Raw genomic sequence first — 24,465 nt, 5'->3', positions numbered from 1 at the left:
CATTCAGTGTAGTACCTTAGAATGTCAAGGTATAGCTGTCCGGTCAGGCGATGCCGAGCTCGAAATATTTAATATTTTCATACCCCCTGTCACCTGCTGCCCGGCAGGATATCTCCCTGATATTGGTGCGCTCATCAGGGGAGAAAACCGATTGGTAGTAGGTGACTTTAACGCGCATCACGATCTTTGGCATTCAAGCTTGCCAAATGATCGTAGGGGACAGCTATTGGCAGAGCAGAGAGACGATTCGACTTTCAGCACTGTAAACGACGACGCCCCCACTAGGGTAGTGGGCAATTGCAGCAGCTCGCCTGACATAACAATTGCGAATCAGCCGTTATGGCGAACGAGCGTGACCACCTACGCCAGGCCGATCCCGGGGATCGTCGAATAAAGGATCTCAATTCGGAGATCCGGCAACTGGTCACCCAACATAAGCGGACCAAATGGGTACAGTATCTGAAGTCCTGTAACTTCACCTCTGGTGTGAGCAAGCTCTGGTCCACCGTAAGGTCCCTGTCGAAACCGACGAAGCACAACGACAAGGTGGATATCACCTTCAACGGTCGTACTTCGTCGGACCCGAAGAGATGCGCGAGCTATTTTAGCCGGCAATTTATACTGCTTCCTCCGGTCGACAGATCCAAACGTTGTGCCGCCAGACGGTTGCACAAACTGCCATACAACAGTGCACCGTTTGCTTTCACCAGCGACGAGGTTCAGGGGGCCATCAAACGAATGAAACCATCAAAAGCCATCGGCCCCGACGGACTAAATATGCTGATGTTGAAAAAGCTGGGTCCATTGGGAGTAGAATTCCTCACTAAGGTCTTCAACCTGTCTATGGTTACTCTCATCATTCCTGATAAGTGGAAATTAGGGAGAGTGGTCCCACTACTGAAACCCGGGAAAACCGCCAACCAAGGGGAGTCTTATCGTCCGATAACTCTCCTTTCCCCAGTAGTGAAGACGCTTGAAGCCCTTCTACTTCCACTCCTCACAGAACACCTGACTCCAGCCCCACACCAGCATGGTTTCCGTAGAGTGCACAGCACCACCACGGCACTCACCGTCATAAACACCCAGGTAAACCCTGGACTAAACCAAAACCGCCCCTGCGAGAGGACTGTCCTAGTAGCGTTGGACCTACAAAAGGCTTTCGATACAGTCAGCCACGCCACGCTACTAGATGACATTTTACAGTCGACACTCCCGCCAGGGCTAAAGAGGTGAACCGCGAACTCGGAAAAAACCCGAGTCATTCCGGTAACGTAGAACCGGCTGCCAAGGGAATGCTACCTGCGCGGCCGTCACTCGTTGGTGATATTTCGAGACCAAACTTCAAAACAGAGAAAAAAAAGAAAGTGTGTGGTAGTTCACGGAACCCGCACGATTGAAGTGAAACTTCTTTTATCAACAAATCAATAATTTAACTATTATTTCAATATAATGCATGCAGAAGTCATGGAAAGCATGGAATGGAATTTTATTAAACAGAATTATTTATTTATTTTAATATAAAAAGAAATGAATTTATTGTACTCAATTACATTTGGTTCTCGGCATTGTCATTATCATTATTGGATTCGTTTTCCAAAAATGAAACAAGGGCTTTATGGTAACTGAAATACGTAAAAAATGATCTACATTCTAATCTATCAAGGTATCGATGAAATACTGCATCAATGGTAGTTCCGCATCTTGTTGTTGGTACTACAAATTATCACTTATCGTACAACCGGAGGATTCACTGTCACGGTGTTCAACAGTAGCTCTTAATTTTTTACGCTCCAAATACTCACGTTGCCGTTCAGCACCTGTTTTCGGTTTCCGTTTTTGTTGATTTGATGCCATATTTAACAGAAATCAATCAACAAAACAAAATATGTTTGTAAGATTTGCTCAAAACTACACACACACTCTATGACGCGTCTCGCGTTACTAATAATATTGTGTTTGGGATAACTGTCAACTGTTTCCACCGAAATGCGTTCGCAAAGTGTATGGTCTTTGGTATGGTAAACAGATTTATGATACATTATTTTGCGGCGACAGCACAGCGCGATAGCCCAGCGGCTAGCAATGTGGGCTTCCGATCCGAAATCCTTGGTTCGAATCACAAGAAATTTTTTTTTTTTTTTTTTTTATACATTTATTTCAATTTGTTTTATGATATGTTTATGAGCAGATTTTTTTCATGGCAGAAATACACTCGGAGGTTTGCCATTGCCTGCCGAGGGGCGACCGCTATTAGAAAAATGTTTTCATTAATTTTGCTTTCACCGAGATTCGAACCAACGACCTCTCTGTGAATTCCGAATGGTGATCACGCACCAACCCACTCGGCTACGGCGGCCATCAATCAAATGTCATATTTACAAATTACATTCGATAAGACGACACGCCACGCCAGTCTTTTAACAGATGGCGCTGGCATAGCGTGAGTTTTACGTAGTTTAGCGTAGTTTTACTCCTCACAGCGTTTCATCCACGCCACGCTTTTAACAGATGGCGCTGGCGTAGCGTCACATATCGATGAAACGCTATGGTTTTACTCCTCACAGCGTTTCATCCTTCGAGACAAAAGAAGTTTCACTTCAAAATAAAGCAAGGAGTACCGCAGGGTGGTGTCCTTTCACCCTTGCTTTTTGATTTCTATATTTCGAAACTCCCCCAGCCACCAGAGGGAGTCTCACTAGTCTCATACGTCGACGACTGCACGATAATGGCGTGGGGCAATGACATTGATGGCCTATGCTCCAAAGTAAACGACTACCTCGCCCGCCTTTCTCGCTTCTTCACTGCAAGAAACTTAAAACTTTCTCCCACTAAATCCACGGCGACCCTTTTTACCACCTGGACAAAGGAGGTCAAGCTGCAACTTCAGGTGCACGTGGATGATACCCCAATACCGACGGTAAATAACCCCAGAATTTTGGGAGTCACCTTTGACAGCTTGGTCTCCTTCTCAGCGCACACAACCGCTATTGCAACGAGAGTACAGAATCGTAACAAGGTCCTCAAGTCGCTCGCCGGCAGCACTTGGGGCAAAGACAAGGAAATGTTGCTGTCGACTTTCAAAGCAATAGGCCGACCGGTTCTCAACTATGCCGCGCCTGTCTGGTCGCCTGGAACCAGTGATACGCAGTGGACGAAGCTCCAGACCTGCCAAAATACTGCCATTAGGACCGCGACAGGATGTCCCCTGGTGTCCCCAATTCAACACCTGCATGACGAGGCTCACATGCTCCCTGTTAAGGAGCACAACAAAATGCTCGGCAAGCAGTTTCTGCTAGGGTGTCACCGTAGGCCTCACCCATGCAGAGACCTGCTCGAGCCTGAGCCACCTCCCAGGTACATCAGGAGACACTTCCTCAACTACGTGGACAAGATCCTGGACAAAATAGACAGACCACTCCAGGATCAGACAGTGTACAGACAGGCCATTAACGACATTCATCGGGAGACCCTTACCACCTTCTTAAGCTCCCGACCTCCGAATGCCGTTATCAGCGTCCAACCACCACCTATTGCAGACGAAGAGCTCCAGCTTCCCCGAGAGTCCCGCGTAACCTTGGCACAATTACGTTCTAGATACTGTAGCAGGTTAAACTCCTGCCTATCCAGAATCGACCCCGACATTCTAAACATATGTCCAGCATGTGAAGGCACCCCGCACGACACTAACCACCTTTTTACATGCCCCATCAAACGCACTCATCTAACACCTCTCTCCCTCTGGACCCAACCCGTCGAAACAGCCGGTTTCCTGGGCCTACCGTTAGATGAGCTAGATGAAGACGACCGGTAATTACACTACACTGACAGGGCGAAGATACTGCTACAACAACAACAACAACAATTATTTGTGATTGCTTGTCTTTTAAAATAGATAATGTAGAAGTTAAATACATTTCCGGTAGATACTCTTTGCACGTCCGTTTAAATGACTAAAATTAGAACAGCCCTAACCTTACAAATTGATATGACAGCATTGTTTATTAACAGCTTTTGGCAATTCGTCCCGCGTATCCGCGCATCAGCTGTTGTCTGCTTTATTGCGGTAGAACAATACGGACTTTGTTTATATAAAATAAATCGACTTGCCAAAAGTATACAAAAATTGTTGTTGAGTATGAATGACATAAAACGCTTAAAGGATCAACAACGCGATATACATCCCGGATTCGACTCTTACTTGAATTGCATGACACGGGCTCTTTTCTCCGGTCTTGCTTCATTTTGCTTAAGTAAGTATCTCTGGGATAACACATATATCTTTTATTAACTCCATCAGTTGCGTAATTTAAAATATTGTTATTATATCTAGCATTTTCCGGCTGTCATTTTACACAAAAGCTGTTGCGCACAAAAATTCACTACCCCGTTCAATATAGCGTGTTGGCGTCGGCTATAGTGGCAACTGGTGTATCCTACACAACCACCACAAGTCGCACTAAAGCTTGCCAAGCAGCTTGGATGGCAGCTGAGGATAAGCATACTATACTGAAAGAAGAGCATTATTAAAGCGGGACAGTTACCACTTTAATAATTTATATATGTACATACATAGGCATAAGTGCATTATACGTAATTATATGAAAGTTAATAACAAAATGTTGTTCAAAAGTATGACGAATATAGCAAGTTGCTTTACTATATGTCGAAATTCGCAATTAAGGGTCCTTGTGCGAGTAAATCGCTTAGAAAGCGCTTTTGAAAGTTATGTGCCCGACGTTAATAGGACGTTCACCCGCTGGAAATATATGCAGCACAAAGGTGTAAAAGGTATACGCAACAGAAAAAGTGCTTACGAGACACTTTCAAAAGAAGACAGCAACGCAGATATAAAAATGACTTCAGAAGCTGAAGATGAAGGCAATGATAATGGCTTGCTCAACTTGGATGATCGGTAAATTATTCTACATAGTATACATTTTTGTTTTTTTAATTTTATTTATTTATTTATTTTTTTTAATTTTGATGTTGTTTGGCCGCGCTGTAGATCCGCAAAGCGCCAGTGCATTATTTTGGGAAACGGTATCAAGGTTCCAACAGCCCGGAAAAAATGTGTGTTTGGTTCTTATGTGCACAAATATAGGACAATTAAAAATGTGGTGAATGTACGAGTTAATTTCTCCACCAGAGCAGAGATCGATATCGCTAGCATTTATTTTTGTAAAAATAGACAGCATCATAAGACTTTCCAGTCAAAATCCTGTTAATTCTTTTCGTGGGTTCGCTGGCAGAGCCACATTTAGTCTAGCAAACGGGCTAGGGTGCATATTAGAGAATTTCAAAAGGCCAGAATTCCAATCTCTGAATATGGCATTGCGTAAATTTTTCAGAGCCTCTTCAACAGTTCAATTTACACTCACAATATAGCCACAGTCGACTGCTTTTGTTGCAGCCAAATCAGTCCGTTCATTAAAATCGAATACCGACATGGTCAGGCGTCCAAACTATGTGCACATACTCAAAAATTTTTCGACCAAAGATAGCGTCACATTTGTATGAGACTTAATTTTTGACAGACTGTAAGCTGTTCAAGCGTTCGTAAAAATACGATTCCTTTCATATCCGCATTCATTTGCGATATCAAGAGCTTTAATAAGCGCCCAAAGTTCACTAAAAGTGGAAGACGTGCGCATCTCAGCTTATAAAAGTAATTGTACCTTACAATCTAATTACAATTGTCTTACCAATATAGACCCTCCATTGGGCACCCGTGTCTGGGCTGAATTTTTCGACTTTGCACGTGAGTTTAACATATTTCTATTATAGCTAACGACTTAAGCTTCCAGATAGCTTCCTAAAATATAATTTTCTATCGATATAAACCCTTGTTCTTAGGAAAGCGATTCCTTTAATTATTATGCTATGTAATATTTATATACAATTAATTTAAAATTTTAGCGCATACGAAGAATTGGCCAACAGTACAATGCATATTTCGCCCGGTTCCTCTAGTCAAAACGTATTCATTATACAGCCATATGTGAAATGGGGCAGTGAGCGAAACATTCTAACAACTCCCTATGGTCAGTTGGAAGAGGCGAAAGCGCTAGTGGAATCATTGCCTAATTGGCGCGTGGTTCACGCTATCAAAATACCGCTAGAAACACTCCAGCGCAAGGCTCTTTTTGGCAGCGGCAAAATTGAAGAATTAAAACAACAGCTGCAGGAACATAGTACTAAAGATAAACTATCCTGCCTCTTTATTAGCAAAAGCACATTAACATTTGGTCAAAAACGATTTCTGGAAGATACATTTAAACTGCCGGTGTTGGATCGCTATTCTGTTGTCATACAAATTTTACGCCTGCATGCCTCCAGTGCGGAGGCGCGCCTACAAGTGGCCATGGCTGAGATACCGTACATCTGGTCCCAAGCCAAGGACGCGAGCCCATCGATTGCACGCAAACAAGGCTACTCATTTACTGACACACAACGAGAAATACTAAGAACACGCGAACGTAAGTTGAAACAAGAACTGGAAAGGATTAGGGATCACAGGTATGTCACAGAGCGCATGTGGGCTTAATATGAATGAGAAATAAGGCAAATTTTTCAACAGGCAATTGCTGCGCAACAAACGTAAACAGAAAAACTATCCAGTGATTGCAGTAGTTGGATATACTAACGCTGGCAAAACATCACTGATCAAATCGCTAACGCAAGAGCAAAGCATGCAACCACGCAATCAGCTCTTTGCTACTCTGGATGTGACAGCACATGCGGGCATACTACCGTGCAATCTTGAAGTAATTTACATGGACACGGTGGGTTTTATGTCTGATCTACCCACTGGTTTAATGGAGTGTTTTGTGGCGACCCTAGAGGATGCTATGTTGGCAGTAAGTTCCCGCATACTTATGTAGAAATAAAATCAAGTTAAATGTGTGTCCGTATGTTTTTTATACCAGGATATAATATTGCATGTGCAGGATATTTCACACACATGCAAACAAGCGCAACAGCAGCACGTAATTACAACATTGCAATCACTTAAAAATACTGTTGCTGCAAGTGGACAAATGCCACCCATCATAAATGTTGGAAATAAAGTCGATCTTATGTCGACGGAATTGCAGCCACAGCCAACAGAAAATATACATATGGTTTCCGCGACAAAGCTTACAGGTCTCAAGGAATTGCTATTCGAAATTGAACGACAAATACTAATAGCGACGGGACGTCGTAAAATGACAATGCGTGTGCGCAATGGTGGAGCTGAAGTGGCATGGTTGTACAAAAATACTGCGGTAACAAACGTACGCGTCGACGAGGCTAGCGCTGAGCATTTGCTAATGACAGTCGTTGTTAGCGAACTCACCATTCAGAAATTTAAACGAACATTTTTATCAACAAACCATGCGGATTTATAAGGCAATAAAACGATTGTGTTAAAGAAATAGAAACTTTTTTATTTATGATTGCGGTAAAATCGTGTTATTAATATCTGTTATCTTGATATACATATATATGTATATATGTATTTATGTACACATATACATAGAATGGGTTGGTCAAATTTTTGATAGCTATTTGTATTTAGTACGCGATAAGACAGTTTGCAAAAAAATGTATATAGAATTAGTAGTTAATTGCAGAAAATTACATTGCGAAAATGAAATACAAAAATCTATTTCTAAATATTTCTATCTTATTTTTCACTAAAAATATCAAAAAAGAAAAAACAACGTATAGTCTTTTTTGTACGCATTAAAGTCAACGTATTACAAAAATTGTTTACAAATTTAAAACATTTTTATCAATAAACCACTGCAGTTTAACGTGACAGAATTGTAATGGACATCAACTTTACTAAAAAATAACACTGGAAAAGATTGCAAAACAAATTAAAACTAGGTAACGCTTTTTGGAATTTCTAAAATTATTTTCTTGGCATATATTATAAATACGCTATTATAGCATTTATTTAACACAAAATATAGTCACTTAACTAAGCAAATAGTATAGATATAGTACGCACAGGTTATATCTGTTCGTTTTTTAAATTCGCTGCTTTATATTTTAATATACCTACATATTTACCCCTGCATATTAAACAAGCAGCCAAAGAAACGTCGACATAAACTCGTATGGCACAAATAGACTATTTCAAGAATACTTATTTAAAGAAAGAAAAAATCTACCTTATTAGCAAGAATATGGAACGTAAAGTGTTTTTTTGTGGTGAAACATTTAGTTTTTATTTTTCGTTGACAATTAAATGCATTATTTAATATTGAACGAGTGTTTGGAAATAAAGTTGTGCTTGTTTCTTTATTTGCGCGTTTGTTTTGGCAAAAACAATTGAGGTTCCAAAACCGATCAAAGCCAAAAATTGTCTTTTAAATATCAAAATAACATTTACTTAGTAGAATACTCTAATTTTTATAAGATTTAAACAGAACGTCTTCAACCAATGTCTTGAATATCTTGTTCATATTGTATTTTCAAATCACTGCTTGTTCATATTGTATTTCAAAGCACCCTCGATTTTTTGGCACACTTTGTGAGCGGAACCTAAACCTGTTCAGCGATTGCTCACGATTAAGCAGCGTGTTTCCGCATTTGTCCATTCCCGATGGACTCATTTGAACAAATTTGTTGTGCTTAGCAATAATTCACTCTTTTATGCTCTTACCCGAACACTACGCACTTTTTCCTTAAGACCATTGAATTTTTATTTAAATGTTGCATCGCACTCAGAAGCTCACTCAACTAAAACTAACTTTCATTTTGTATTCAAGAATTTGTATCCATAAAACTAAATGAACAAATCCATTAATAAACGCAGCATTGGTAAAACGAGAACTAACACTATAAACACAATAGCCACGTGAAAATTCTTAGCCTGTGTTACCAGTGTACTTTTGCTACACTGTTTTAATAGTTATAACTTAGATGGCATAGAGTTCATTTGTGCACTGGCTGCGCTATAGTACTGCTTGAATGGCAATAATTCGCAGTAACGCAACATGTCCACTTCCACTGTACGCAAAGGTTTCCCAATTGCGTGCTCTAACATGCCAGTATCCTTGTTTTTCATCAGATAGCCCGCTTGCTGAAACGCGTACAACGCAATATTCAAATTGTCTAGGGCCAGACAATAAGGATGCACATTGGAGACATGTTGTTGCTGCAAAAGTTTTTCTACTCGTTTTTGCATATGTATGAGTACATCCTTCGTGCTAAATTCCTTGGATTCGTCACTTGTGGAAGAAGCAGCTGAACTGGTGGTGGGAAACTATGGAAAATATAAACAAGTTAATAATTGCTCTTAATTTTTAGGTCTGTTCATGAAGCAAATAATTTGTAAAAAATTGTAACAATTGTTGCAAATTATCAAGTTTTGGTGTTCATGAATCCGAAGTAGGGGAAAGTGAAATTGCAAAATGACAAATCAGTTTGAGGGGAAGTTGCAAGTTTTTACTAGATAAATTTTTACTTGTATGAATTTGCAAGTGAAACAAACAGCTGATCGCAAAATAAAAATAACCATGAATTAAAATTTACGAAAGAGTTCCAAGTTTTAAATAAAAAAAAAGGTGATTGAAATGGAGAATGTAAGTAAGTTTATTTGAAATCATATTAAATAGGAATCGGTCAGTGGTATAGAGGTATGTACCTCTGAACCACAGCCTCCAGTCACCGTTGCTGCAGTTTCCGAAATACAAGTCCTAAACATTAAGGTATGTTTTGTGTTTTATGCTTGAACTTTTTAGTCATTAACTAATTTGGCAATATATGTTTGTATATTCATATATACATACATGCATAGGAGGAAGCAAAGAACGTTAAAGATGCTAATGGGATGTTATTCATCTGACATCGACGATGGGATGGAACAAATTATTTTGGACAAAATAAAATCATGTGATGCCTAAGCTCGTTATTTTGAATTTTATTTGCTTTATTCTTGTTTTTTATTTAATACGAGGTAAATCAACTGAATTTTTTTTAAGTTTTTTTTACTTTTTATGATTTTTCCCACCAACCATTTAATCAACTGTTCATAAAACTTGCAAATTGTTACTGGCAAGTTACTGGATAATTTTAACATGAACAGACCTATTCTAAATAAGTCAAGCATTAAGATCTTTTTACCTCATTGAGCGCCACAGCTAATTGATAATAGACACACAGAAAAGGTGCTAATGCGGAGAGTATAACGTTACTGCATTCATTTTCGAGAAATGTGATTTGGCCGCCATCGGATGATATTGTTAGAATGCCAACATTTGAGAGTAGATTGAGATTTCGTTCGAACTCCTGAAGGAAGAATTTAAACAAAATATTGTAAAAAAATGTACAAACACATGGAAATTCATATAATATAACTCATGTGAAGATTCGAAATCTCACCTCCAAATCTCGGTTTGACTCAATTATGAATTCATGTTTGAATATATCATCAAGTATAGCTACACGTTGCGACAAATACGTCACCACCTCGACATAGCTGCTAGGTAATGTCACGCTATCGACGTCTTTTTGCTTTTGCTGCTCTCTCTGTAAATGAAGTGCAGCTAATAGCAGATATGCCGGCCGTGCAAGCCAAAACATGCAGGGATTTATATACAGCTGCAATGTCAGCGCCGGCACAGCTACAGCCATTGTCTGTGGCAGTAGGGCATGTGCCTTCAGTCTTTTAGTATCGATATCCTGTGCCAGTTGTGCAGCAGCGACCTGCGTGAATTGCAGTCGTGCATTATGAAAATGTACAATGTTCGCATGTATTTCAACGGTTTCAATTATTTCAATTTTGAGGCGATTCAAATCGGTGGCAACATGTGCGCCTAACTCTTCGAATAGATACTTTAACTTGGTAATTCCGCGTGCTAACTCCTCGATGTTAACCGAACATCCTACGTATAATTGACTAGCATAATACAGACACAGTAGATTGAATGTACTAATGACGATGCGCCGTTGCTGTTGATAAATTACCTACAAAGTTACAGAAATTGGTTTGAAATGCATGTATATTATGTGTGTAATCGAACGTTATTTCCCATATGTGAACCAACCTCATTAGCCAACTTCTTAATCAAATCCAGCTCGTGTTTATCTAACTTTTGTAAGTGTGCACCCATAGCTGCACGCTGCATTCGATCAGAGGCCGTGTGACCAAAGAATTCACGCACAGATATTGGTGCACCAAAATCCAAGTACATTTTTCCAAAACGTTCATCGATAATTTTCAGCGCCTTGAAGAAACCCTTCGTCGTCTCTTTCGGCTTTGGCACGCCCAACAATTCATAGACGAACAATTGTTCCTCGAGTAAACGTTCATAGGATATGCTCACTGGCACGATGGTGACATCAGACACCTCGCCGGTGAAGTAGGGAAGCAGTGCCATCGAAAGGAGGCCAATTTTTGGCACGAGCGCCTTAAAATTGCGGCTGCGTGTTCCTTCTATAAAGAATTCAACTCCTATGTGATAAACAGAGATCAATGCGTACATATATTCGCGAAAAATGTCCCAATAAAGCTCGTCTTTTGAGAAGGAGCGTCGCATAAAAAAAGCACCGGTTTTACGTAGCATTGTGCCCATACCAAACATGGCATGGAAGTCTAGATATATAAATAAGAAATTTAAATTTCTATATCATGAATCGAATGCACGCCATTTTGTTACTTACCCATTCCTGCTGCTATACCAGGTATTTCAATGTCATAATAAAAGCAAATGTATGACATTAATACAAAATCCATATAGCTTCGATGGCTGGGCAAATAGCAAACTGGATTTCGTCCCAGCTGTTCCCGCACTGTTCCAATGCTTCTCGCATTTACATAAATTCCCGAGAGGATGCGTTTTGCAATTGCCGTTATGGCCATACCGCACCAACGTATGATCGGCAGATTACGCTCCAAACCGATTTCATCGATAATCTCTTTCACCTGCTTTTCAATCTGCTTCACTGGGCAATTATTCACTTGCGCATAATGTGCGATGATTTTACGAACCTTCTCGCTACGAAAAACATGCCCTTTCAAAGTTTGTGGATTCAAATAACGCTCAAACTCATTAGCCATTTGGGGCTTGTACTCCTTGGTCATCACCGGTTCTTTACCCTTGGCAATGATATTCTCAAAATCATCCATGTAAGTGGTTGCGGCCGTCGATGCAGACGTAAACGACTGTGGCCCAGGCCATAGTGGGAGTTCATATGGCGGGGATAGCCCCGTCTTCATTGTGCTTAGTGAATGTGTTTTATCTGTAAGGAAGACATGCAGAAATCATTTCGTGGGATTGAAGTTGCGATTCATCATACAAAGGTGACAATTACGGCGCCCCCCTCGGAACCCCGGGCTTGGAACAAGATTTTTTCTAACCTCCAAGAAAAAGCTTGTCATAAAAAGCCATCTACCGTTCGGAGGCGGCATAAAAATGTAGATCCCTACTTTGTAAAAAACATCCAGACGCGAACACCATAAAGTGGAGAAGGAGCTCGGCCAAACAACCAACAAAGCATGTTCAATAGGAGCATTTATATTAAACTTATTGTATTTAGATAGAAAGAAAGAGCATTACGAAGAATTCCGGGAGTTGTAAGAAAATTAATATTCTCAAGCAGAAATGGGCAATCAATGTCAACATTAATAACATTGAAAACAAGCGAGAGAGCAAGAATGGAACTTTTAATTTCTAAAGGCTTCAAGTTGATCAATAGCAAACGGGATGTGTAAGATGAGATAGAAAACTTTACTGACATAAATATATATACCATATGTATATACAAGGTGAAGTCCAAAATAAACAAAGACTGAGAAACGACATGAGCTTTGTTTTGATAACTTCGAGTTTATTTATTCAAAATAGTCCCCTCTGGCCTCGATACACTGTTTTGCGCGATCTAAAAGCTTTTCGAAAGCGTGTTTCAGGTCATTGATTGGAATGTCCTTCATACCGTCGGTACAAGCCTTTTGAATGATCTCTACGGACGCAAAACGTTTTCCTTTCATGGCCAAACGCGATTTTCCGAATAGATGGAAGTCATACGGAGCCATATCAGGCAAATACGGTGAATGATTGATGGTTAAAATGCGATTTCTAGTCAAAAAATCAGTCTCAAGAGTTTATCGATGAGATGGTGCATTATCATGCAATAAGCGCCAGCTTCCTGCTTCGCGGTATTCAGGGCGAATTCGACTAATGCAATGCAATAAACGCTGCAAAACGCCAAGATAGAAAATTGAATTGATGATTTGGTCCTTTGGTACGAACCCCTTGTGGACAATTCCCTTGGAATCGTAAAAACAAATGAGCATCGACTCGATTTTTGCCTTCCATTCGGCACATTGACGCTTAATTTCAGGTTCATGTTGGAAACACCACGGTTTATCAGCCGTTACATGTTGTAAAGGAAGTTCTCGTATTTTCTCGCCTTAATGAGGTCTTTCGAATGTTGAATTTTGAGCAATTATTGGTCGTCAGTTAACTTGCGCGGAATGAAAAGTGCACAGACCTTTCGTAAGCCCAAATGATCAATTAAAATACGACAAATCGATGTTTTGGAGATATTCAACTCCGATTCCAGGAATTTCAACGATGATTTCGGTACATTTTTGATAAATTTTCGAACAATTTCGATGAAGTTTCCGGTTATTACTGATTTTGGGTGTGTTATATATGTCCTCACAACCATCTCTGAAATGCGTAAACTACTCATTAACTCTGGCACGAGATAGACAATCATCGCCATAAACTTTTTTCATCAATTCAAATGTTTCGGTAAACGTTTTACCGATTTTAAAACAAAATTTCATATTAGCTCCTTGTTCGAAACTAATTTTTGTACCGATGACACAAACATACTGACACTTTAGACGTCACCAAGCTTTCACTGAAAGTCAGCTAGGGATGTAACTTCCATCAAAAACATTTTTATGACGCTAGTATTGTTTATTTTAGACTTCACCTTGTATAATTGGCGCGTACGCCCTTTTTGGGTGTTCGGCCGAGATCCTCCTCCTATTTGTGGTGTGCGTCTTGATGTTCCACAAATGGAGGGACCTGCAGTTTCAAGCCGACTCTGAACGGCAGATATTTTTTATGAGGAGCTTTTTCATGGCAGAAATACACTCGGAGGTTTGCCATTGCCTGCCGAGGGGCAACCGCTATTAGAAAAATGTTTTTCTTAATTTTGGTGTTTCACCGAGATTCGAACCAACGTTCTCTCTGTGAATTCCGAACGGTAATCACACACCAACCCATTCGGCTACGGCGGCCACCTGTGCTTAGTATTTAGTAATAGAAAAGATCAACGTTATAAAAGCGTTTTTGTTAAAAACTATTAAACGGTTAAAAACGTCACTTTGCTACTTCAGATTTTTAATACTGGGACCAATACGAAACATTGTCACCCCCATCAACTGTAACTAGTCTATAAGAACTGTAACGTCTTGAACAAATTTGAAATAAATAAATTCATTCAATGAAAAAATGTACCAATCGGGTTCTAAAGGAATGGTCAGTGTGTACATAATTGGCTGTGGTCGGCGGATATGCAAAACAAAGAGTTCAAAGAAAACATGCACCTAATTATCAAATACTAAGTATTTTTATACTGATTTCACAAGACTACATACATTTAAGAATATAAATACATTGAAACCTCAAATTCGTGTACAATGTATGTTAATATATACAATAGCATTTTTTTATGTGATAGGAAATAATCCACTAGGTATATTTATATTACTAAGTGAATAAGCTCAATAAAGATATTTAATTCAAATGCGGGCCAATAAATCAAAGGTTATGCAAATAACGTTTAAACATTAAATTCTAAGTGGTATTTGCTTCAAAGTCCTGACATTGTTTAATCTTTCTATTAATTGGTCTGAGTAATTATATTACTTGATTAACACTTAAGAGGTAGACAAGAGTTGTGGTTCAGCGCACTAAGCAAGGCTGGTTTATGACGGCGGCAGCCCTTGGTTATGAAAACCTCTCGAGCCATTCCGGTACGCAGAACTGGCTGCCATGAAAATGACACTCTTCTACGTCCCCTATCCTTTTGCACCTACTCCGACGAAACAGCAAGTTTCTTGGGCCTACCCTTAAATGAGATTGACGACGGCCGGTGACTTCACTATGCTTAGCAGACCTGATAAGCTGCTACAACAACAACAGTAACGTAAGGGGTAAACGACCGAATTCATTGTGGTGGTTATTTTTTAATTGTATAAGACCATATTTTTGTCCTCAACCTACATTGTACATACAAAATGTATAATAAAATATTTGCACCAGTTTTGCATTACGTATGCAAAAACGTCACCAAATCAAAATTTCGCTTAGATTTCCGTTAGAAATCTATTTTTTTGTGTAATTTCAGATTCATTTTTTGAGAAGCTATGTTCACATTTTGCTAAATGATATACTATATTAAAAAAACATTCGAACGCATTAGTCAAGATTATTAAAATTTTTCCATCCCACGACAGTCGAAGTATGTAATTTCAGCAACATTCCACACAATAACTTATGAGGAATAGATTGTAATGTCAGAAACACAACAATAACATCAGATTAGATATACAAATTATTTTTTTAATAATCCATTACCAAGCTGCCTACCGTTTGCTTATTAATAACTGAAGTAATGATTTTTCACCACTTCTTATGCAATGAGTTTTATCCTTTTGTATACATTATTTTTGGGCCAGAAAATTACAATAAGCCGGGCACAGATATCAAATGCTTTGCATACTGTGGACACAAAATTAGTTTGTATTGCGCGTTAAACAAAATTCTATTCAATGCCTTAATATGTTCCGAGTTAGCTTCAATTGGCCGATAACTTCCACAACTGTTGCCAAACAAAACACCTTTATTTTGTTTATACCCGATGTACATACATACATACATACATATGTACGTACTTATGGACATGATTTTATGTCAACAAATACTAGATATACTTCACTAAAAAGTAAAAACAATAAATATTAAGTAAATATAATTACGGACCTCATTTGACTGCACCCGATGGAAGAGCTCCGTCATGCACATACAACTCACGCCACCCCCCACTTCCGCACAAACACATTATACATATAGTACACTTCAATTGTGTATATTTACCTGCAGTCGCTAAATAAAATACTTTATTTCTATTTGCTCAACTAGTTTGAATTTTCCTCATTTATCTATTTTTTATCACAAATATTGCCAACACTTTAAATGCACTTACTGCCAGCGAGCATCAAATACTAGTTAATCGTTAAGCAATAGAAACATAAAGCAGTAGTAACACCAACAAAGCACACAAGAAAAATAAAACACAATGCCATAAGAGCACATACATATAAACAGCTCAACGTCAAATTGCGGCGAATTAAGATATAAGTTCAGTGTTGCTTTTACGAATGTTCGGGTATATCAATTAATTCAAATAGAAAAGCTTTCCAATGATCAGCAAATAAACCAAACTTTACAATTGCTAATTGTAAACTGTTGTGTAATATTCAGTGCTTTGAGGTTTTATTATAGTTTGTTACTGTATGCAAAGTAAACACAAAACCATAGATGACCACAAAACTGATACATCTGGGTAATACTGACAACACTGTCAATTAACTAAATCTTAATTATCATTATTTTATATTATCATTTCTTTTTCTTGAGCAGAGTGAAACTGGTCAATTACCTGTATTGGAAGAAACGAAGCAGAAAAGTGCCAACATTTTATTTCACTAAGGTTTTTCTCCCTCCTTAACAAATACAATTTGTACTTACATATATATATGCAGATAACCGTTTTGTTAGTGCTTATCATTTATTTTCTTTCTTTTTACGCGCTTAATTACTTATATTATTTAAATTATACAGGCCGAGATTCGTTGAAGTTCACCTTTATCTTGCATTCCCCGAGTCCATCCAAAAGTAGGACGACAATGGTTGTTCCAACAAAGTCGACATTATCTACAGTTATACCGTTTATACACATAATTTTAGATCGATTTTTGGAATTTGTACTTGGTTGGCTTCTGGGTGTTTTTCGTTGTGTACCAGTGCCGCCAAATAAGAAACAGGAGGAATTACTGTCAACGGGCGCTGTGCAGCTTGCTCGCCTAATACGGGAACGAAAATTGAAGTCCTACGAAGTGGTAAAAGCTTATTATGACCGTATAGTTGCTGTCAACCGTGAGTTAAATGCTATTGTTGACGGTCCGTTCTTAGAGGCACTCGATGAAGCGCGAGCTATTGATGAGCGTTTTGAAAAAGGCGAGATCACAGAAGCCGAATTAAAGACAAAGCCATTTCTTGGCGTTCCATTTACCACAAAAGACAGCACTGAAGTAGCCGGCAAACTGCATACGCTAGGTTTGGTTTCTCGACGAAATGAACGCGCCTCAAAGGACGCTGAATGCGTGCGATTGATGAAGGAAAGCGGTGCCATTATTTTGGCAACATCAAACGTGCCTGAAGTCAATAAATGGATTGAGACACGCAACATGTTAATTGGGCAAACTAATAATCCATATGACTATAGACGCTCTGTTGGAGGATCATCGGGTGGAGAAGCAGCGCTAATCAGTGCATGTTGCACAGCGTTTGGGCTAGGTACAGATATTGGTGGAAGCACTCGCATACCAGCATTCAACTGTGGAATTTTTGGTCACAAACCTACCACAGGTGCCGTTAACATGCGCGGTTGTACCTTTCGAAGTGGAGATGAAGAAAACACAATGGTGAGCGCTGGACCAATGACACGGTATGCTGATGATTTGATTCCAATAATGAAAGTTCTAATTGAACCAAATATGGAAAAGAAATTACGTTTAGATGAACCGGTGGATCTAAAAAACTTGCGATATTTCTACATACCTTGTAATAACATGATTCAATGTAATCCCATAGGGTCAGAGGAGCAAATGCTCATGTTTAAGGTATGCCGCCATTTTACAAATGTATCGGGTTCGGAAGTAAAACTAGCCACCTTACCCAATCTTAATATGACGGGGAAAATGTGGCGTTACTGGATGACACAGGAACCAGCAAACTTTAACAAATTGTTAGGAAATGGCGCAACGCTGAACCCATTTTTTGAACTATTCAAAAAATTACTAGGCCGCAGTGAATTTACGATGGCTGCGATTTACTCATTGATTGATGCTTTGTTACCCGAAGAAAAGGAGCAACAAATTCGTGAGGCGACTAGGCATTGCAAGGAGGCGCTAATATCTATGTTGGGAGAGGATGGTATATTATTCTTTCATAGTTCGCCCCGCACTGCTCCCTTTCATTACTATCCCTTGATAAAATTCACCGATTTTAGTTACTTTAGCATTTTTAATGTTCTCCAAGTGCCAGTAACACAAGTTCCGATGGGATTAGATAGCAGAGGAATACCTATGGGCATACAAGTTGTGGCATCAGAAATGAATGATAGACTATGTCTAAACGTCGCCAAGGAATTGGAACGAACATTCGGGGGCTGGGTACGCCCATATAAATCACAGTAATATAAAAATATGCATATTTACAACATGGCGTCATCAAGTTCTTTTTAGTAATGTAGAATGGGATAGCGGTATTAATTGAAAAATTTAGTTTTTAAAGCGGGTTTTAAATCTCTTGAGCAAAATAAAAAAAACATAAATTTTTTGTTTATAAATTTCATATTTTTTGGGGAACGAAATAGTAGATGAGATAGCAAAAAGTGCTGTTAGACTACCTTTTGAGCAAGAGAATGACATACCAAAACCGCTAAACGTAATATACAACGAAATGGACGACCACATGAAAAGGCAAGTGGAAGCTAGGTGGACTAACGACAAAAAACTGACTCAATTTATACTTACACTCTTGCGAAAGGAATGCAGAACTAGAACTAATATAGGCATGCTAACAGGTCATAATCTATTGGCTGCACATACGTACAAGATAGGGATTGCTAACACGGACAAACGCAAGAAATACAGAGAGGATGTTGAGGAAACTTTAGAACACCTTCTGTGCGTTTGTCCGGCATTATCAAAAACGCGACTAAGATGCCTGGGAGCCATACTGTTTGAGGGTCTGGAAGACGTCTCAAAAGCGGAGCTCCCAGCCCTACTTAGATTCGCCAAAAGCGCTGACATCCTGCATGATGTCTACTTTAGGTATTCATAGAGGTCGGTCTCCATCTGGTATCGCTAGGGACCAAAAGGTCTATGCGTGGCTTATTGCCAACCAGGCTTACCTAACATAACCTTCATATTATTTTATCATGATTTACATGCCGTTGAAAAACTAGGTTTATAATTTACTAATTAAAACTCAATATAAGCAGTCACATAGGAGCAAATATATGTATATAATTTGAAGGCAAACATACATACATACATACGAAAATACCTTTCAACATACATACATACTTGAAAGAGAAAGTAACGAAGTGTGCAAGTTGTATACTTCGTCGAAAAAAACGCAAAAAAGGTACTAAGGGTATTCATATGAGAGAAATAACCAAAAAGGAGTTATAGTGATCTGGAGAGCGCCTCCGGGAGGTTCTCTTTTGAATCGAGTACTTCGGGAAAGCAGCGGGGCGTTACGCGAATTTGATCCTGTTCGCCATTGCTTATATTTGAGCATATTTTAAGAAGCTTTACTCAATTATTTGCTTTTTGATGAGCCATCCTTAACGAATGATGAAACGTCCCTATGACAGTCGATTCTACATAACCGGAAGGACTCGGATTTATATCCGGCCAAGGACTGTCACTTCAGCAACATTTTCCGTTTGAGCGGATAATATCTTAAAATTGTAGCCGCATAATCATTCCCCTACGTCGTCCTACATCCTTTCGTCCATACTCAGTTCTTGGCCGTACATAAATTTTTTAAGCACGTCTGTTTTTCTCTCCATTAATATAAAATACCTTTTTTTGGTTTTTCAACGTTTGTTTATTTTGCTTTTTTCTTTAGTTCTATTTGTCGTATAGCTAATTCCGATAAGTTTCCGATAAAAATTAGGAAAGACAATGATTTGTTCGTAATTCGCAATGTAATTGAGACTAAAGTACGTTCACATATGCAGTAATTATCAATAAGTCCACAAAATTAATCTATCCGTTCGGATATGGCAGATTACTTGCAAAATTGACAATCAGCTGTCAATTCTGCTTTGAGAAGTTTTTCTTCATAAAAATTATTTTGGTGAAATATTTCGGATGCTTTCCATTTCAATTCAACCGGGCTATTCGGGTCATGTCCTTCGATTTCGATGTAACTTAAATATGTTGCTCTCTAGTCAAAATAATGAGACACGTATTTTTTTGTTCGCCCGAAAAAAAATTTTTTCAAGAGTTATCGGCAATTTTGTTTTTCGGCTTAAAATCGATTTTTTTTAATTATATAAGAAAATTTTTTTTTTAATTCCCATAACTTAGTCAAAAATGAACCGATTTTAATGATTCTGGGTTCAAAATAATCGTCATTACTTACACGAGCGACTTCATGTAGAAACAATTGCAAAAAAGTAGTTGACAATTTTTTATTTACCAAAAAAGAAAAAAAATTGAAATTTTTTCGAAATTCAATATTTCAAAAAGTGTATTTTTTTTTTATAACTTTTTCCAAATCAAGACGACACCTTAAACTTCAATTGAGCTGAATGCCCAGTAGCTGAAATGAGTTGTTTTTGAGTAATGAATTTTTGAGTAAAAAACCTGTTTCGCACTTTTTGTTTTGTTTTCATTTTGAACCCAGAATCATTAAAATCGGTTGATTTTTGACTAAGTTATGGGAATTTAAAAAAAATTTTTCTTATATAATTAAAAAAATCGATTTTGAGCCGAAAAACAAAATTGCCGATAACTCTTGAAAAAAAATTTTTTCGGGCGAACAAAAAAATACGTGTCTCATTATTTGGACCAGAGAACAACATATTTAAGTTACATCGAAATCGAAGGAATAGCCCGGTTGAATTGAAATGGAAAGCATCTTCGGTGTTTTTGGTTTCTTTAATTATTACTAACGATATAAAGAAAATGCAAGGAGATGAAGTAGCTAATTTAATGGCGCAATTGTCTGCTAATAATAAACAGTTGGAGGAAATCTGTATGCCACGTTTACTGAGGTTGCAAAAAATTATGGCAGTAATACGCATTCGAGTAATAAGAGGACAAAACGTTTATGGACACCCACTTTTTTCTGTAAAATGAGTCCCTAATTAATAATACTTAACAAAAATTTTATTATGTTTACAGACCTGTTTTCTTTGCCGGCATCCAAGGTGGATTTAATAAGGTGACAGCATTCACCCAGCTGAATTTTTCGCCGTGGGTATGGCTTACGTCAAAATGATATGCTTTGTTTGAATGTATTGGTATGTTTACATTCGTATGTTTACATTTGCTTGCTGATTTTGACGTGATGCTTGCACCAAACGCAACAACAAATATATGTAGGGTTTTACTTATATGTGTTTGCTGTCACCTGTAATAAATCCGCCTTGCCGGCATCCATTTCATTTAGTTTTTATTTTAATTTTCCTCCTTACATTCGTAATAATAATTATCGATAACATAGAAAACACAGGGTTGTATGTCAAAAGGTATCGTTATTATCTATGTTTATTTTATAATCTCTGATTTCGGGAGAGAAATTTGATTTTAATTACGGATTGGGAGTTAAGCACGAAAAAGTAGATCATCTACTTATATGTGAACGTATTATAAATAACTTACAATTGAAATAAATAAAAATCATGTTCACATATGCGATATTATCGAATCAGAATGATATAATTAATCTACCCATTTACACATTCAGTCTTACGCCGCTATTTAGTAAGCAACCTATAATCTTAAATATGGGCCTTTAGCGATGGAATCTATCACGGTCAAACCTTCTGAGTGTATTTCTGCCATGAAAAAGCAGACCAAAGCAACTGTGCAGTTCTTATAATAACATCTTATTACTTAGTTCAATAAAAATAAATTGTGTCCTTCTCCTTTTATTTGTCTCTTCCTCTCATATTCTCTATTTCCGCTACTTGGGCTTTCTCTTAACTCCTGTTTTAACTATACTTCTTGTCATATTCGGTAATATTCGGGTTTCAAAGGGTCTTATATGCAATGTTCTCTTCTTTACTTCCCTCGCCAATGATAGGTAAGGATAAACAGTTTCACACGGGCAGAGATACCACTTTTAATATGATTCGCGTACTAAGTAGGCTAAAGTCTGGACTGAAAATATGTCATCTCAACGCTCAGAGTTTGCCATCTAATTTCGATATATCTTTGAGTCATCTGATGTAGATGTTGTGTGTGTATCTGAAACATGGTTCTCTACGTGGCATAATGACGATTCGTTTTGTGTTAATGGCTATAAAACTTTCCGTTTAGATAGAGCCAAGCGTGGTGGCGGTGTTGCAGTGTTTGTTAAAAATAGTCTGTCTTGCTCCCTCAAGTGCATCTCGGAAAATACGAACCTAATAGAATATATTTTCCTTGAAATTAAAACTAAGTATGACAAACTCCTCATTGGCTGTGTATATAGACCTAACAAATACATCGCCTACGCACCATTTGTTGATTTCATCGAAAATTTGTCTCTTAATTATAATAATATCGTTGTAGCAGGAGATTTTAACAGCGACCTGCTATGTGAAAATGAGTTCGTGTTAGCCATGCGGAGCTTGGGTTTGTTCCCCGTTAACGGCTCTATGCCTACACATTTCACGCAAACTAGCAGCTCTTTGCTAGATATATTTTTTGTCAACGATACCGCTAAAATTCGCCTATTTGACCAGCTTTCTGTGCCAGGCTTTTCTAAGCACGATCTTATTTTCATGACATTTAACTTCCAACTGACCCATGACACTAAATACTATTCATACCGTGATTTTCTACGCATAGATTATGAGCTTCTTGAAGGGGCTGTGGAGGAAATTGACTGGGAATGTATTCATAACTTAATATCTAGTAATGAGCAAATTAGCTTCATTGAAGAAAACATTAGCTCGCTCTTTCACCGCTTCGTACCACTTATACACAAACCAGTAATTGATAAAAACCGGCCATGGTTCAGCAACCATATTAAACACTTGATTTGCAAACGCAACAAAGCGTATCGCAAATGGAAGAGCTTCAGAACCTCGGAAACTTATAACATCTTTAAGGCTTGCAGACGAGATGTTAACAAATCAATTAGATTGAGTAAACTAAAATACTATGAGCAGCAGTTTAGTACTGCAGTGGGTTCGAAGCAGACGTGGAACAAAATTCGTGCGATCGGGATTGGGAACAAAAATAAACCTATGCTAGATTTATGTGATGTTAATGTAAATGTACTAAATGAGAATTTTGTGTGCTTGCCCGGCTCTGTTAATAATATATGTTATGACAATTACAATTCTAATCTTAACGTTGTGATGTCCAGTTTTTGTTTTGAATGTGTCGATGATTGTGAGGTAGTACAGTCCATACTTAGTGTCAAGTCGAATGCGGCCGGTCTGGATGGAATTCATCCAAAATTTATAAAATGCCTGTTACCAAAGATCTTAAAATATCTTACCTATGCTCTGAATACCGTCTTAACCACGTCAATCTTTCCCAACTCTTGGAAGAAAGCCAAAATCATACCTATTAAGAAAGCGAATGGAGACTACCGCCCGATTGCAATACTGCCGTTCTTATCCAAAGTTCTTGAGCGTATTATGCATCGTCAAATAAACACGTTTTTGAATAGCAACGCCTTGGTGAACACATTGCAGTCGGGGTTTAGATGTAGTAGGAGCTGCACCACAGCACTCCTAAAAGTGTCTGATGACATAAGGCTCAACATTGACAAAAAGCATGTGACCTTTCTAACTCTACTTGACCATTCAAAGGCATTGACTCCGTAGACCATAAGCTCTTAATTCTGAAGCTTAAAAACTTATTTAGCTTTTCAACGTCGGCCTTGACTCTTATAGAAACGTATCTTAGTGACCGATTACAAACCGTATGTATTGATAATACCATGTCAAACTTTCTCCCTGTAACCAGAGGTGTACCTCAAGGCTCTATCCTTGGCCCTCTTTTATTTGTCTTGTACATTAACGATTTGTTCGGTGTGATTAAATATAGTGATGTCCATGTATATGCTGATGACGTTCAATTATATGTTAGTTGTCCCATTAGCTGCATTGACATTTGCATAAGTAATATGAATTCTGACTTGAGCCTCACAAGCAAGTGGGCTTCTGAAAATGGGTTAATTCTCAATCCTGATAAGTCCCAATGCATCGTTATTTACAAAAAATATATCAAGCTCGATGGCTATACACAAGTCAAACTAAATGGCGCTGCGATTAAATATGTGGACAATGTTAAAAATCTAGGGGTTACATTTAATAGAACTTTGACATGGAGCAACCACATTTTTACTGTCATAGGCAAAGTTTATGGTATGCTCCGAAATTTATGGACAACCCAATATTTTACACCAGTAAACACTCGACTGCTAC

The 24,465-nt window shown here is 38.3% G+C and overlaps 4 protein-coding genes across 7 annotated transcripts; 3 read left to right on the top strand and 1 right to left on the bottom strand.

Moving 5' to 3' along the window:
* The first annotated feature begins 4,036 nt into the window (after positions 1 to 4,036).
* Positions 4,037 to 4,641, top strand: LOC129253245 (transmembrane protein 141). The gene is made up of 2 exons (XM_054891542.1): positions 4,037 to 4,250; positions 4,331 to 4,641. The coding sequence occupies exons 1-2, from the start codon at positions 4,136 to 4,138 to the stop codon at positions 4,525 to 4,527; spliced, it is 312 nt and encodes a 103-aa protein (XP_054747517.1). The 5' UTR covers positions 4,037 to 4,135; the 3' UTR covers positions 4,528 to 4,641.
* On the top strand, positions 4,560 to 7,649 carry LOC129253244 (putative GTP-binding protein 6). Its single transcript, XM_054891541.1, has 4 exons — positions 4,560 to 4,912; positions 5,917 to 6,516; positions 6,578 to 6,857; positions 6,927 to 7,649. Exons 1-4 carry the CDS (start codon positions 4,560 to 4,562, stop codon positions 7,386 to 7,388), a joined length of 1,695 nt encoding a protein of 564 aa, XP_054747516.1. The 3' UTR covers positions 7,389 to 7,649.
* An 849-nt stretch (positions 7,650 to 8,498) lies between these two features.
* On the bottom strand, positions 8,499 to 19,642 carry LOC129253242 (dihydroxyacetone phosphate acyltransferase). 3 transcript variants are annotated; one of them, XM_054891538.1, is made up of 6 exons: positions 19,622 to 19,642; positions 11,656 to 12,234; positions 11,040 to 11,587; positions 10,375 to 10,959; positions 10,117 to 10,281; positions 8,499 to 9,256 (listed from the first exon to the last, which is right to left on the bottom strand). In XM_054891538.1, the coding sequence occupies exons 2-6, from the start codon at positions 12,209 to 12,211 to the stop codon at positions 8,903 to 8,905; spliced, it is 2,208 nt and encodes a 735-aa protein (XP_054747513.1). In that variant the 5' UTR covers positions 12,212 to 12,234; positions 19,622 to 19,642; the 3' UTR covers positions 8,499 to 8,902. The 3 variants fall into 3 exon arrangements, with proteins under 3 accessions (XP_054747513.1, XP_054747510.1, XP_054747511.1); XM_054891535.1 differs by lacking the exon at positions 19,622 to 19,642 and adding an exon at positions 16,110 to 16,315; XM_054891536.1 differs by lacking the exon at positions 19,622 to 19,642 and adding an exon at positions 15,603 to 15,734.
* On the top strand, positions 16,421 to 18,645 carry LOC129253243 (fatty-acid amide hydrolase 2). 2 transcript variants are annotated; one of them, XM_054891540.1, is made up of 3 exons: positions 16,421 to 16,578; positions 16,656 to 16,725; positions 16,857 to 18,645. In XM_054891540.1, exon 3 carries the CDS (start codon positions 16,922 to 16,924, stop codon positions 18,491 to 18,493), a length of 1,572 nt encoding a protein of 523 aa, XP_054747515.1. In that variant the 5' UTR covers positions 16,421 to 16,578; positions 16,656 to 16,725; positions 16,857 to 16,921; the 3' UTR covers positions 18,494 to 18,645. The 2 variants fall into 2 exon arrangements, with proteins under 2 accessions (XP_054747515.1, XP_054747514.1); XM_054891539.1 differs by having other exon boundaries at positions 16,656 to 16,788.
* Positions 19,643 to 24,465: the final 4,823 nt, after the last annotated feature.

The sequence above is a fragment of the Anastrepha obliqua genome, chromosome 1 (assembly GCF_027943255.1).
Source record: "Anastrepha obliqua isolate idAnaObli1 chromosome 1, idAnaObli1_1.0, whole genome shotgun sequence".
Lineage (NCBI taxonomy): Eukaryota > Metazoa > Arthropoda > Insecta > Diptera > Tephritidae > Anastrepha > Anastrepha obliqua.
Note: the sequence above shows the minus strand (reverse complement) of the source record. Positions and strands in the feature narration are given on the sequence as shown.